At 40.1% G+C, this 13,345-nt stretch overlaps 2 protein-coding genes across 2 annotated transcripts in view; both read right to left on the bottom strand.

The window, feature by feature from the left end:
• LOC117999383 (cytochrome P450 3A12) overlaps positions 1–13,078 on the bottom strand; it is a 93,066-nt gene extending 79,988 nt beyond the window's left edge. Inside the window, exon 1 of the mRNA XM_034988445.1 lies at positions 12,999–13,078. Within this exon, the coding sequence (XP_034844336.1) occupies positions 12,999–13,000 (2 nt within the window). The 5' untranslated portion in view covers positions 13,001–13,078. The remainder of the gene's footprint in view (positions 1–12,998) is intronic.
• Positions 1,329–9,686, bottom strand: LOC117999387 (cytochrome P450 3A12-like). The gene is made up of 4 exons (XM_034988453.1): positions 8,899–9,686; positions 6,975–7,041; positions 3,535–3,695; positions 1,329–1,678 (listed from the first exon to the last, which is right to left on the bottom strand). Exons 1-4 carry the CDS (start codon positions 8,947–8,949, stop codon positions 1,388–1,390), a joined length of 570 nt encoding a protein of 189 aa, XP_034844344.1. The 5' UTR covers positions 8,950–9,686; the 3' UTR covers positions 1,329–1,387.
• Positions 13,079–13,345: the final 267 nt, after the last annotated feature.

Raw genomic sequence — 13,345 nt, 5'->3', positions numbered from 1 at the left:
TCTCTCTCTCTCTCTGTTTCTCTCTCTCAAATAAATAAAATCTTTAATAAAATTATCCATAATAGGCACTTTTAATACATGGATTTCATACGCCTGGCACAGTCCCTGACACACATAGGTAAGCACTTCCTCTCGTGGCTGAATCAATCACAGACAAGTACCAGGAGTGCTCTCTGGTTTCCATTCGAGAAGCTACAGGAGAGGGAACTCCTGAGCTTATGGGAACCATCAGGTCTCCTGGTCTAGAAAACGGATGACTTGGTCATTCTTGAGTTCTTTCAGCAAGTACTATGTGTAGATGTATTGCTAGCACTAGGGACACCATGCAACAGGAGAAGGGCTCTGCCAGCAGGGAGTTAGGGGTAGGGGCTAAACGTCTAGATCCCTAAAAAGTTCATCCAAATTTTGCTCACCAATACAATAAACAAGAAAGCACGGACTTTAGCAGAATTCAAGCTGCACCCAAAGCCACACTCTGCTCTGAATGATCAGAACAGAAAGCTCAAGAACCCTCCAAGGAGGATGTCTCAGACAGCTAGAGAGCAGATGAGCTTGCTTTGGATGAACCCCTGATCCTGACAGAGGTGGGAGCTGACACAGGACTGCAGCCACAGACAGCACAGGACCTTTGCACACCTCCGTCCTCAGGAGGTTGTTCCTCCTGCCGGCGATGTGAACTCAGCTCAACAGCCTCTGCTCTCACACTACAGCTATCAGAATCTGTGGTCCAGGGTTACAAAAATGGAATGTGAGAATGTGAGGAGTAAATTCAGAGAGCTAGACAGAGCAGAAAAACTTTTTTTTTTTTTTAAAGATTTTATTTATCTATTTGAGACAGAGAGAATGAGAGAGACAGAGAGCACACGAGAGGCGGGAGGGTCAGAGGGAGAAGCAGGCTCCCTGCTGAGTAGGGAGCCCGATGCGGGACTCGATCCCGGGACTCCAGGATCATGACCTGAGCCGAAGGCAGTCGCCCAACCAACTGAGCCACCCAGGCGCCCGAGAGCAGAAAAACTTAAAGGGAAAAAAAAGCCCCATTTTCTTAAATGAGATAATGGTGAAGTATATTATGGTATATGCATATAATCACAAACACAAATACAGTATGTTTTTATAGCTTACTGTTACATTAAGTAAGTAGTTCAAAAATATATAATGCCATCCTAACTCTTAGTAATCTATGTATGCATAGAAAAATATCCACAAGGACATATATCACATGATTAATAATGATGTATGTGACTGGTGATGACATTAATTTTCTTTTTTCTCAACTACAGTTTGCAAAATTTTGACAACAGTGATCATTTTGTAATAAGAAAAATACTTCTAAAAATAAAAAGATGTACAAATAAATAATTGTACAACCACATGCTTGTCATCTATACTAAGGAAATATCAGAATACCCTTCAACATGAGGGTGGGTTCCCCTTTCCAGGGTTCCCTGTACCTTTCAGGACGGAACTCCTCAGGCTCTGGCCAGAGATCCAGGTCTCGGTGAAGAGTAAAGACCGGCACCATCACCACTATCCCTTTGGGAATGAATACACCACTGATTTCCACATCTTTCTTACAGACCCTCTCAAGTCTACCACTGAGTGGGTATAATCTGAGAGTCTCATTCAACACCATGTCCAGATACTCCATCTGTAGAAGGGCATCATAAGTGGGCAATGCCTGGAAGGAAAGAAACAGATTTTGATACATTGAGATTTGGGATCAACGTTCAACTCACTCTACACACTGCTACTGAAGAGTTAGGAACACCTAAGAATAATTTGCTTTGATAAAGGGCATTTATGGACATTTTAATGTCTACCATGTCCTTTGACCTGCTCAATGGCCCACTGACATGTGTGCAATAGTAATGACAAGGGGAGACTGCAGGGACAACCCCCTAAACAGGACCTGAATCCTTCCCAATACCAGGTATGGTTTTTCTTCCTCATGTGAACTAAAGTGACTAATAGATTGTGAACCTTAATCTTTTTAAAAATTTTTTAAAAATTCAATTTAGTTAACATAGAGTGTATTATGAATTTCAGGGGTAGAATTTAGTGATTCATTGGTTGCATATAACACCCAGTGTTCATTACATCAGGTGCCCTCCTTAATGCCCATCATCCAGTTACCTCATCCCCCCACCCCCTCCCCTCCAGCAACCCTCAGTTTGTTTCCTATACTTAAGAGTCTTTTATGGTTTGCCTCCCTCTCTGTTTTTCTCTTATTTTATTTTCCCTTCCCTATGACCCTTAGTCTTAAGTGAAGTTGAAGTCACCATTCCCTTTCAAAACAGGGGTCACACATCTGCACCATGGAAGAAGAATGTGCAACAGAAAATATTCCCTCTTCCACATAAACTCTTCTAGTGGAAATATCCTGCTCCCTACATTTTCAATTATATTTACAGTATTTAGAGAGAAACACTCTATTATATAAAACGTATAAATAATTGGGGGAGACACTACTTCCTTTCAACCCAAGTAGGGCAAGAGAAGGGTAGGATTGGATGCTACCAAATGTGGACACACAATGTCAGTTCTATGGAACGTTATATAGAGGATCAGAACCCTACTCTCAGTCCACCCTCTGTTGCTGGAAGGGTCTCCTTGTTGTTGCTTCAGGGTTTCACTGTTTGCCAAATAAGGCACTCCATCCCCAGAGGCCAGGTCTCTTCATAAGTAGGGAACTCCAAGTTGGGCAGGGATCAGTAAACAGTGTGGTCAATATGTGCCTATCACTTGGTGTTATATACATATTTTTTATTTATTTGAGAGAGGGAGAGAGGGAGAGAGAGAGAGAGAGAGATCACGAGCAGGGGTGGGGGCAGGGGGGGCAGACTCCCCACTAATCAGGGAGCCCGATGTGGAACTCGATCCCAGGACCCTGGGACCATGATCCAACCCGAAGGAAGACCCTTAACCGACAGAGCCACCCAGGAGCCCTGCTGTTATATTTAAGAGCCAACACTGTAGAGGTTAGAGGTCGATCAGGATCTAGGCACCCTGGCTCCTAGCTTGGCTTCTTCACCACTAGTTATATGATAATTTAAAACGTTATGATGTCTCTCTGTAGCCCAGTTTCCTGAATTGTTACATGGAGATAATAGGGTTGCCATTTCATAGGGTGTGTGGCAGAGAGACTCACAGTCCACCCAATAACCATGAAGACCCCCATAGTTCCCAGCCCATGGGAACTTAAGGGAAACTACTTTGCAAATCGGCTGTGAACTGATGAGATGGATGTCAGTTCAGGGCCAAACATTTGAAAAGCAAGAGAGCAACACTCTAGTTCCTTGTTCCCCAGCCAACAATTAGTCCCCAAGTTCCAGATAATGCAGGTATAAAAAAGTGGAGCCTCTTTCCCCAGTATCACCGAATAACTATATGAAGCAGAGACTCATCCCCATGTTGGACATGCTAATGAGTTAGAAGTAAACCTTTCTATGAAAACCCACTTGGTTTGAGGGCTAATGTGTTACTGAGACATAACCAAGCGTATCCTGACTCCCTCTTCAGGTAGGTACCACTCACCTTATTGGGGAAAGTTGCATCAATCTCCTCCTGCAATTTCTGCTGGACATCAGGGTGAGTGGCCAATTCATACACAAGGAAGGAAAGAGAAGTGCTAGTGGTCTCGTAGCCAGCAAAAATAAAGATAATAGATTGGGCCACGAGCTCCAGATCAGAGAGAGCTAAAAGAAGCAAAGACATTTTAGCTAGAGCAGCTGAATATAAAACATCACAGTTTAGATGATGAGAAATCTATTGGAAACTCCCAATTCCCTTGGGGGGAAATGTAAAAGCAATTCAGAATCAAACTCACAGTGGTTTGCACTCTGTCTACCTACAGAGCCAGAAAAGCAAGAAATTGTCTTGATGTGCTTATTCCCATGGTCTATACTATTCTTGGCCATCTGCTCCTGCTCATGCCACCCTCCCCACCAATTTCAGGAGCTGGCATTTCTGTCTAATGCACACAGAGTTTTCTGTATGTCCTTTGGAGAATCTGAAAAGGACTTCAGTCCTAAGTCACATGGGATAGCATTCTCCCCCAGGAAAATTTAAATCCTTCCAGCTAAAACAGAACTTAAATTTCTTTAGAGAGTTTGCAATGCTAAGGCTTAATTATCAGGAAAAAATGAATGATCTTTCATCTAAACATATTTGCAGGAACTTAAGAGAACACAATTGAGCTACAGATAAACTCTTGCTGCTCAAAGTGTGGGATCTGCAGCATCTGGGAACTTATTAGAAATGCAGAATCTCAAACTTCACCCTAAAAGTATCAAATCAAAATCTGACCTTTCATGAGATGTGGTGATTTGTGTGCACAACCTACCTTGAGAAGCATAGATTATACCTTTCTGAGGTCTCAGCTAATAGAAGACCTGGCACACAACTTCTCAAGTGGATGATCTCCAATGTGTACAGAAACTATGACACAGACAAAGTGAGAAGAGTCTATAGAACTAGGATAATCCATGCCATTAAAGGAGCAGAAGAAAGAATGTGTCAATAGCAGGGTACTGGCTGGCAAGAAATATAGACAAACTGAATGCAGTGAATGGAATTAGCAATGCCTATTCAATCATGGCCTGAATCAGTCACCTTCCTTAGTGAACGGCCCCACTCTGAATATAAGTTGGCATCTCCTTTGATTTTCTCCTGGCAGAAAGACAGCATGGTCATGCTCTGATCTCTTTGATCAGAACTGTATCAGGACATTTGGATACGTAGAGCACTGAAATGAACTTGGCACTTGCCACAAACACATAACTCACAACTAAAAACCATAAAAAAGTGTAAGAAAGGTCTATAGAGTTCTGATTTCCCAGTCATACTTTCTGTGATGCTGCTGTGGAAAATTCAACTATCAAATTCTTGCTCTTGATTACCATGAACCCCATGATAATCAAACTTTAGAGCTGTGCTGTCCAATAAGGTAGCCACTTGCCAGATGTGGCTATTTATATTTAAGTTTTACTTAATTATATTAAATAGAATATAAGATTCAGATCTTCAGTGACACTAGCCACATGTCAAGTGCTCAATAACCACATGTGTGTAGTGGTTCATAGAACCAAGCATATATAGAATATTTCCTTTATCACAGAAAGTAGTAGAACTAGATAGATAGAGATAAATAGATAGATGATAGAAAAAAATAGAAGTAGGCATAGTTATAGATATATAGATATATATGGAGAGAGTGAGTGGTGTCATAGAGTAAGCCCATCGTTTTTCTCTAGAATCAACTGTTATATATTCAAGAATTTTGTGCGATGGTTGTCAAACCATAGATAGCTTGAAATTAACCACAATGGGAATATTTCAGTCATAGAAACAACAATTAAGTCAAGACTCCTTTTTTCTTTCAGATGCAGAGACCATAATTACATCACTGGTTATGGATATAGAAATATTTATCTTCATCAGTCCTGTGTAAATATATTTGATGTTCTTTGCTTGGCCCACTGAGAGGAAATAGAAACAAAGAAACCCTTGTAGCAATGAGCACTCCTAGATCCCAGATTTTGCTTTCTAAATACCATTTCTCACTAAAAGGAAACAGAGCTTCTTGGAGAAGTGGATGATTCCAGGGCTCATCAGGGGAAACAGAAGAGAAACCTGGAATGTCTCATACCAGAATGCAAGGAAATGCTCATAAAATAAATGGGAAAAAGACATAGAATACTCTATGTGCTATAATGGTGGATATACATCATTATACATACGTCTAAACCCATAGCATGTACAACACCAAGGGTGAACTGTAATGTAAACTATTGATTTGGGGTGGTAATAATCTGTCATTGTAGGGGCATTGATTGTAACAAAATTACCACATCGTGAGGGATTTTGATAGTGGGAGATGCAGTATGTAGGTGGGGCGGAAGGGATATGGGATAAGTCTCTGTGTCTTTCAATTTTGCAGCGAACATAAAACTGCTATAAAAAATAAAGTCTAGGGGCACCTGGGTGGCTCAGTTGTTAAGCATCTGTCTTCAGCTCAGGTCATGATCCAGGGGTCCTGGGATCGAGCCCCGCATCGGGCTCCCTGCTCAGCGGGAAGCCTGCTTCTCCCTCTCCTACTCCCCCTGTTTGTGTTTCCTCTCTCATGTGTCTCTCTGTCAAATAAATAAATAAAATCTTTTAAAAAAATAAAGTCTATAGAACCCATAAAGAAGAAGAAAGAGAAAAAAAAGGACACAGGAGCCCACTTAAAATGGCTTCTAGAGGACAAATCTGAAAGAATTGACAATCTAAATTTAAAAAAATGTAAGAGACTAAGTAATATTAAGATCATACTGACATATATAAATAAACTAATACAATAATGATGATGAATGGAAAGCCCACCCTAACAATGGACTATCACTCTAAATGTAGAAGAAATGGTAGAAGTAGAAAGCCATCATTTTGCAACCATCATAGTAATAATAGTTTTAGTCAAATACCATCCACGGATGGTAAAAGTAGTAGGTGATGGTTTAAAGACAAACACCACATGTACACAGTCGCAAAGTCATCCTGCACTAGTTACTTCTTAATTACAAAAGGAAAAAAAACTTGGGAGTAGATTAAGCCAGTGAACACAAGTTTAACCAAGTGTTCCAAAAGAAGGTTGCCAATACTGGGGCCAGGTGCCTCCTGACGTGATGAGCCTTGATGTGAATTTCCAGGCCGAGGGTCTGATTAAATGGGTCTGGATTAGGCTGGAGGACTGACATTGGAAACACGCTCCCATGTGGCAGACCACTGACTGCTTTGTCTAACATTGCCCTTCAAGCTTTGAAAAAACTGTGGCTGTGTTCTTCTGGAAAATGCTCTGGCTACCATTTGTATCTGAACATGTGTCTTTCTTTGATTTTCTGATATTCCATCTGCTAAAAATCTTCCTCCATATCTCAGAACCACCCCCTGTCTCTGAGCCACCCCATCAAGAGTCATCTGGAGCTTTCCTTGCTTACCTTTATGGGTGTCTATTTCTTTGGAATTCTGGGAGTTAATCATCAGCTGAAGAAAATCCACTCGGTGCTGGAAACAGAAAGAGACATTTCAATGACAAAAAGTCACTTGTGAAGTCAGAAATAAAACAGGGATGGAGTATCTAACTTCTTTCCTGAGAATATGGCCCCTTTACATCCAGAAGGTTTTTTATTGTTATGTTAATCACCATACATTACATCATTAGTTTTTGATGTAGTGTTCCATGATTCACTGTTTGTGCATAACGCCCAGTGCTCCATGCAGAACGTGCCCTCTTTAATACCCATCACCAGGCTAACCCATCCTCCCACCCCCCTCTAGAACCCTCAGTCTGTTTTTCAGAGTCCATCGTCTCTCATGGTTCGTCTCCCCCTCCCATTTCCCCCCCTTCATTCTTCCCTCCTGCTATCATCTTTTTTTTTTCCTTAACATATATTGCATTATTTGTTTCAGAGGTACAGATCTGAGATTCAACAGTCTTGCACAATTCACAGCGCTTACCAGAGCACATACCCTCCCCAGTGTCTATCACCCAGTCACCCCATTCCCCCATCCCACCCCCCACTCCAGCAATGCTGTTTGTTTCCTGAGATTAAGAATTCCTCATATCAGTGAGGTCATATGATACATGTCTTTCTCTGTTTGACTTATTTCGCTCAGCATAATACCCTCCAGTTCCATCCACGTCATTGCAAATGGCAAGATCTCATTCCTTTTGTACATCCAGAAGTTTAACTAGTGTTTCCAGAGTCATCAGTGAACAAAAATGTCCAGCTACAAATCTTGGAGAGCATGATATTTCCCTGACAGGAATCCAGCCATTATGTCCCATTGCTTTTTGGTTCTTGCTCTCTCTGATCCTCAGCTTCTCTGGCTTTTGAACACAGCTTCCTGGCCCAAGTATTTCCTGCTCCCTCTCCTGTCATACCTACTAGCTGGGGAGAGAGTCCCTGACTTCAGTCCTTTTGTTTTTCCAGCCTTAATTCTTTTTTTTTTTTAAGATTTTATTTATTTATTTGAGAGAGAGAGAATGAGAGACAGCATGAGAGGGAGGACGGTCAGAGGGAGAAGCAAACTCCCTGTCGAGCAGGGAGCCCGATGCGGGACTCGATCCCGGGACTCCAGGATCATGACCTGAGCCGAAGGCAGTCGCTCAACCGACTGAGCCACCCAGGCGCCCCCAGCCTTAATTCTTAATGAATGGTCACATAGACCAATTCCCTGACCTCTGCAGAGTCCACGGGCAGCTTCTGCGTCAGCATCTTCCAATGTCCCACCCTCCCAGAACTCTGCACAATCTTCAGAGACATCCTGGGGAACCAGCCCTGTCTCCTTGTCCTACACACATCTTAGTGCTGGCCGCCAAGTCTCAGGAAGGCAAAGCCTACTCGGCCAGCTTGCAGCCACAGTGTCCAAAGAAGACACTTGCCCACTCCACATTATGATATTATTGTTATTATTATGTTATTAACATAACCAGGTGCCTGAGGGGAACTTCCACTGGAGACTGTAAGAAAAGAGGCTTAGAATTGAAGGGATTCTTTGTCACTGTAAGATCTGGCAAAATCATACTACCAGGAAAAATATTTTACACAGTAATTTTTAAGTTTTGACAATTTATTGAAAGGAAGTGGTAGTTTTTCCTCTCACTGAAGATTATGCAGTGACATACTCGTTGGCAAGCTTATTCTTAAATTTTAAACATTGTCTCTCTGACTCATCTTCTTATCTCCTTCCCTGACCTCCACCTTCTTCATTCTCTCTAAAATGTTAGAAGTCTCCTGCTCTAAACCCTATAGTTCTCTACCTACCATAAAAACCTACTTAGAAGTGTGTACATCAGATGTATACAGTTCAATAACAGATCAAAAGTGAACATGCACATGTAACCACCACCAGATTTACCTTTTGTTTATCTTTGAGGCGACTTTCCTTCATCCTTTTTACAGATTTCATGAAAAAATCAGTAACACGTTTTGGAAATAGTGAGATATTTAATATTTCAAAAACTGGGATAAGGAATGGAAACAGTGCTATAAGGAAAAAAAGCAATGGAAATATCAGTGAAAATGCAAAATTGCCCTGGAGCAATTATAATTTGGTCTACCAACCTGAGGATTAAAAGACACCAGGATTCATTCATATCGGAGTTATTCCCTCTATGACCTTTACTTGAACTTTCAAGCCAATGGCTGAGCCAGAGCAAGTCACACATATGGGCCACCACTAGAACAGTCAGATCAGTGTCTCCTGCCACATCTTTGGAGTGACCAAAGGAACAGGATTACATTCCTGGATCTCTTAGCCTTTTATTTTGGACTAGAGCCTCAATAAAATCAATTACATTTCATACATTGTGATAAAAAATCCAAAAGTGAAATTAGGACTATAAACTCCTTTACAATAACATCAAGAAGAACAGAATACTTAGGAATAGCTTTAACAAAAGAAGTGCTTATGCTCTGAAAACCACAAATATTGTTGAAATAAATTAAAGAAGATCTATGTAAACAGAAAAACATCCAATGATCATGGATTAGAACTTAATATTGCCAAGATGGCAATACTCCTCAAACTGATCTACAGATGAATGTACTCCCTATAAGAATCCTAGCTGGCTTCTGTGTAGAAATTGACACACTGAAATTAAAATTCATATGGAGGGGCGCCTGGGTGGCTCAGTCATTAAGCACCTGCTTTGGCTCAGGTCCTGATCCCAGGGTCCTGGGATTGAGCCCCGCATTGGGCTCCCTGCTCAGTGGGAAGCCTGCTTCTCCCTCTCCCACTCCCCCTGCTTGTGTTCCCTCTCTCACTGTGTCTCTCTGTCAAATAAGTAAATAAAATCTTTAAAAATAAATAAATAAATAAATAAAATTCATATGGAATGTAAGGAACCCAGAATGACCAAAACAATCTTGGAGGGAAAAAAGAAAAGAATAAAACTGTAGAACTCCAACTTCCAGTTTCAAAACTTACCACAAAGCTATAATGATCAAGACAGTGTGGTTCAGGCATAAGGAGAGACATATAGATCAATGGAATTGAATTTGGAGTTCAAAATTATACCCATGTGTTTATGGTCAACTGAATTTTGAGAAGGTTTCCAATACCATTCAATGGAATAAGATAGTCTTTTCAATAAATGTTACTGGGACAAGTCACATGACCTCAGAAATTACAATAAATTCTTAAATATGACACTAAAATCACAGATAAAAATGGAAAAATGCATAAATTGTACATCATCAAAATTAAAAATTTTTTGCTACAAAGAACACTTTGAAGAAAGTGAAAAGACACCTACAGAATGGGAGAAAAAATTTTCAAATCATATATCTTAAGAGTCTTTTATCTAGAAGATGCAGACAACTCTTACAACTCAAAAACAGACAAACAACTGAACCAGAAATGGGCAAGAATTTGAATACACATTTAGCTAAAGAAGTTGTGCACCCCAATGCTCAAAGCAGCAATGTCCACAACAGCCAAACTGTGGAAGGAGCCAAGATGTCCTTCAACAGATGAATGGATAAAGAAGATGTGGTTCATATATACAATGGAATATTACTCAGCCATCAGAAAGGATGAATATCTACCATTTACATTGACATGGATGCAAGTGGAGGGTATTATGCTAAGTGAAATAAGTCAATCAGAGAAATACAATTATCATATGGTTTCACTCAAATGTGGAACATAAGAAATAGTACAGAGAACAATAAGGGTGTCGGTGGGGGGGAACTGAATGGAAATAAATCAGAGAAGGAGACAAACCATATGAGACTCTTCATTCCAGGAAACAAACTGAGGTTTGTGGAAAGGAATGTGGGTGGGGGGATGGGGTAACTGGGTGATGGGCATTAAAGAGGGCACCTGATATGACGAGAATTGGGTGATATACTCAACTAATGAATCACTGAATATTATATCAAAAACAAATGATGCATGGGCGCCTGGGTGGCTCAGATGGTTAAGCGTCTGCCTTCGGCTCAGGTCATGATCCCAGGGTCCTGGGATCGAGTCCCACATCGGGCTCCCGGCTCGGCGGGGAGCCTGCTTCTCCCTCTGACCCTCTCCCCTCTCATGCTGTTTCTCTCTCGCTCGCTCTCTAAAAAAAAATAAATAAAATATTTAAAAAAACAAAAACAAAAAAAAACAAATGATGCACTATACCTTGGATAACTGAATTTAAATAAAAAATTAAATTTAAAAAAGAAGTTATGAAATAGGCAACAAGCATATAAAAAGTTGCTCAACCTCACTAGTCATTGGAAATGCAAAACAAAACCACAATGGGATACCTTTCACACTCATTAAGATGGCCATCATCAAAAAGATAGACAAATGTAGACCAACTGTTGGCAAGGATGAGCAGAAACCAGAACCCTCATGTTTAACTGGTGGGAATGTAAAATGATGTCATTATTGTGGAAAACAGTTTGGCAGTTCCTTATTAAATTAAACACACATTTTCCTTAGCAACATAGCAAGTTACAATACAAAGCATTCTACAAACAGCAAAGTTGCTTCACAATTCCATCTCAGAATACACACCCAAAAGAATTAAAAACGGGTATTCAAACAAAAACTTGTGCATGAATGTGGATAGCAGTACTATTCTTCACAATAGCCAAGAGTTGGAAACAACCCAAATGTCCCTCAAAAGATGGAAGGATAAACAAAATGCAGTATGCCCATACAATGGAATATTGTTCTGCCATAAAAAGAAAGTTCTGATGCATGCTGCAACATGGATGAACCTTGAAAACATTATGCTAATGAAGGAAGGCAGCCACAAAAATCACATGTTATATGATTCTATCTGTATGAAGAGTCCAGAAGAGGCAAATCTATCAGACAGAAAGCAGATTAGTGGTTGCTTAAGGCTAAGGAAAGTAGGTAGTGATAGTAAAAAAGTACAGGATTTCTGTGTTGACAACAATATTCCAACAATTAACTGCAGTAAACGTTACACATATCTTTGAATGCACCAAGAAGAGTTTTCAGTTTCCTTGAGTTATAACAGACATACAGTATTATATAAGATAAGGTGTACTGCATATATTTGACATACATATATAAAAATGATTACCACAATAAGATTAGTTAACATGCATCATCCCATATAGTTATAAAAACAAAGTTTTCTGCCATTATGATGACAATTTACAAATACATCATACAGTAGTGTTAACTATAGTCATCATGTTGTATTTACCAGTCCAGGACTCATATATCTTATAACTGTAAGTGTGTACCTTTGGTCACCTTCATTCAAGTCCCACCCCCCAATCCCTGCCTCTGAGAACTACATCTGATCTCCTTTTTGTATGACTTCATTTCTTGTATTGTTTTTTTATTCCACGTGTAATTGAAGTCATACAATATGTGTCTTTCCCTGCCTGACTCATTTCATTTAATAATGCCCTCAGGATCCATCCATGTTGTCCAAATACAGAATTTCCTTCCATTTTTATGGCTGAATAAGATTCCATGGTATATACATATCACATTTTCATTATCCATTCCTTGGACGACGAACACTCAGACTGTAAAAATTAAATTGTACATTTTAAAGGAGGACATAGTCTCTCATGGTTTGTCTCTCCCTTTGATTTCCCCCTCTTCATTTTTCCCTTCCTTCTCCTAATGTCTTCCGTGCTATTCCTTATGTTCCACAAATAAGTGAAAACATATGATAATTGACTTTCTCTGCTTGACTTATTTCACGTGATGGGTATTAAGGAGGGCATGTATTGCATGGGGCACTGGGTCCTATACACAAACAATGAATCATGGAACACTACCTCAAAAACTAATGATGTACTGTATGGTGACTAACATAAGAAAAAATAAATTTTTAAAAAGGGGGACATATATGTTATATGAAGTTATATCTCAGTAAAATTGTTGTAGAAAGGTAGTAAGGGAAGAAGTGAGAGAGGAAGGAAGGAAGGGGAGAAAAGGGGAAGGAAGGAAAAAGAGAAAACTAGTACTGTACTTACATACTGAGAAGAAAAATGGATCAAGTAAATCAAATTTTAAGAGCTTCTTAGTATTTTCCACAAAGGGATCCTGTGGGTTGTTGAGGGAATCAATGTTCACTCCAAACGATGTGCTGGTAATCACATCCATGCTGTAGGCACCAAAGATGCTTAGTAGAGAAAGAAAGATGTAGATAATTAAAAGCGATACCTTTTTACTGTTCTTATCAAACACATGAAACAGGAAGTACGTGTAGATTCCAATGACCAGGCAAGACAAGAGCCACACTTCCAGAACCACCTGCTACATCATCTGAAGAGTCTCTATGACATCACACTCACTCACGAGGTGCTCAGGAGGTGCCACT

This window comes from Mirounga leonina, unplaced genomic scaffold, assembly GCF_011800145.1.
Source record: "Mirounga leonina isolate KUSES-001 unplaced genomic scaffold, KU_Mleo_1.0 Mir_454, whole genome shotgun sequence".
NCBI classification, from domain to species: domain Eukaryota; kingdom Metazoa; phylum Chordata; class Mammalia; order Carnivora; family Phocidae; genus Mirounga; species Mirounga leonina.
This window is presented reverse-complemented; position numbering and strand designations above follow the sequence as displayed.

Coding starts and splice junctions, on each gene's coding strand:
- LOC117999387 (XM_034988453.1), bottom strand. CDS start 8,949: ATGAAATCTGTAAAAAGGATGAAGGAAAGTCGCCTCAAAGATAAACAA. Junction 3,696..6,974: donor AGAAATAGACACCCATAAAG/GTAAGCAAGGAA, acceptor TGCTTCTTTTAG/CTCTCTCTGATCTGGAGCTC. Junction 1,679..3,534: donor ATGCAACTTTCCCCAATAAG/GTGAGTGGTACC, acceptor CTTTCCTTCCAG/GCATTGCCCACTTATGATGC.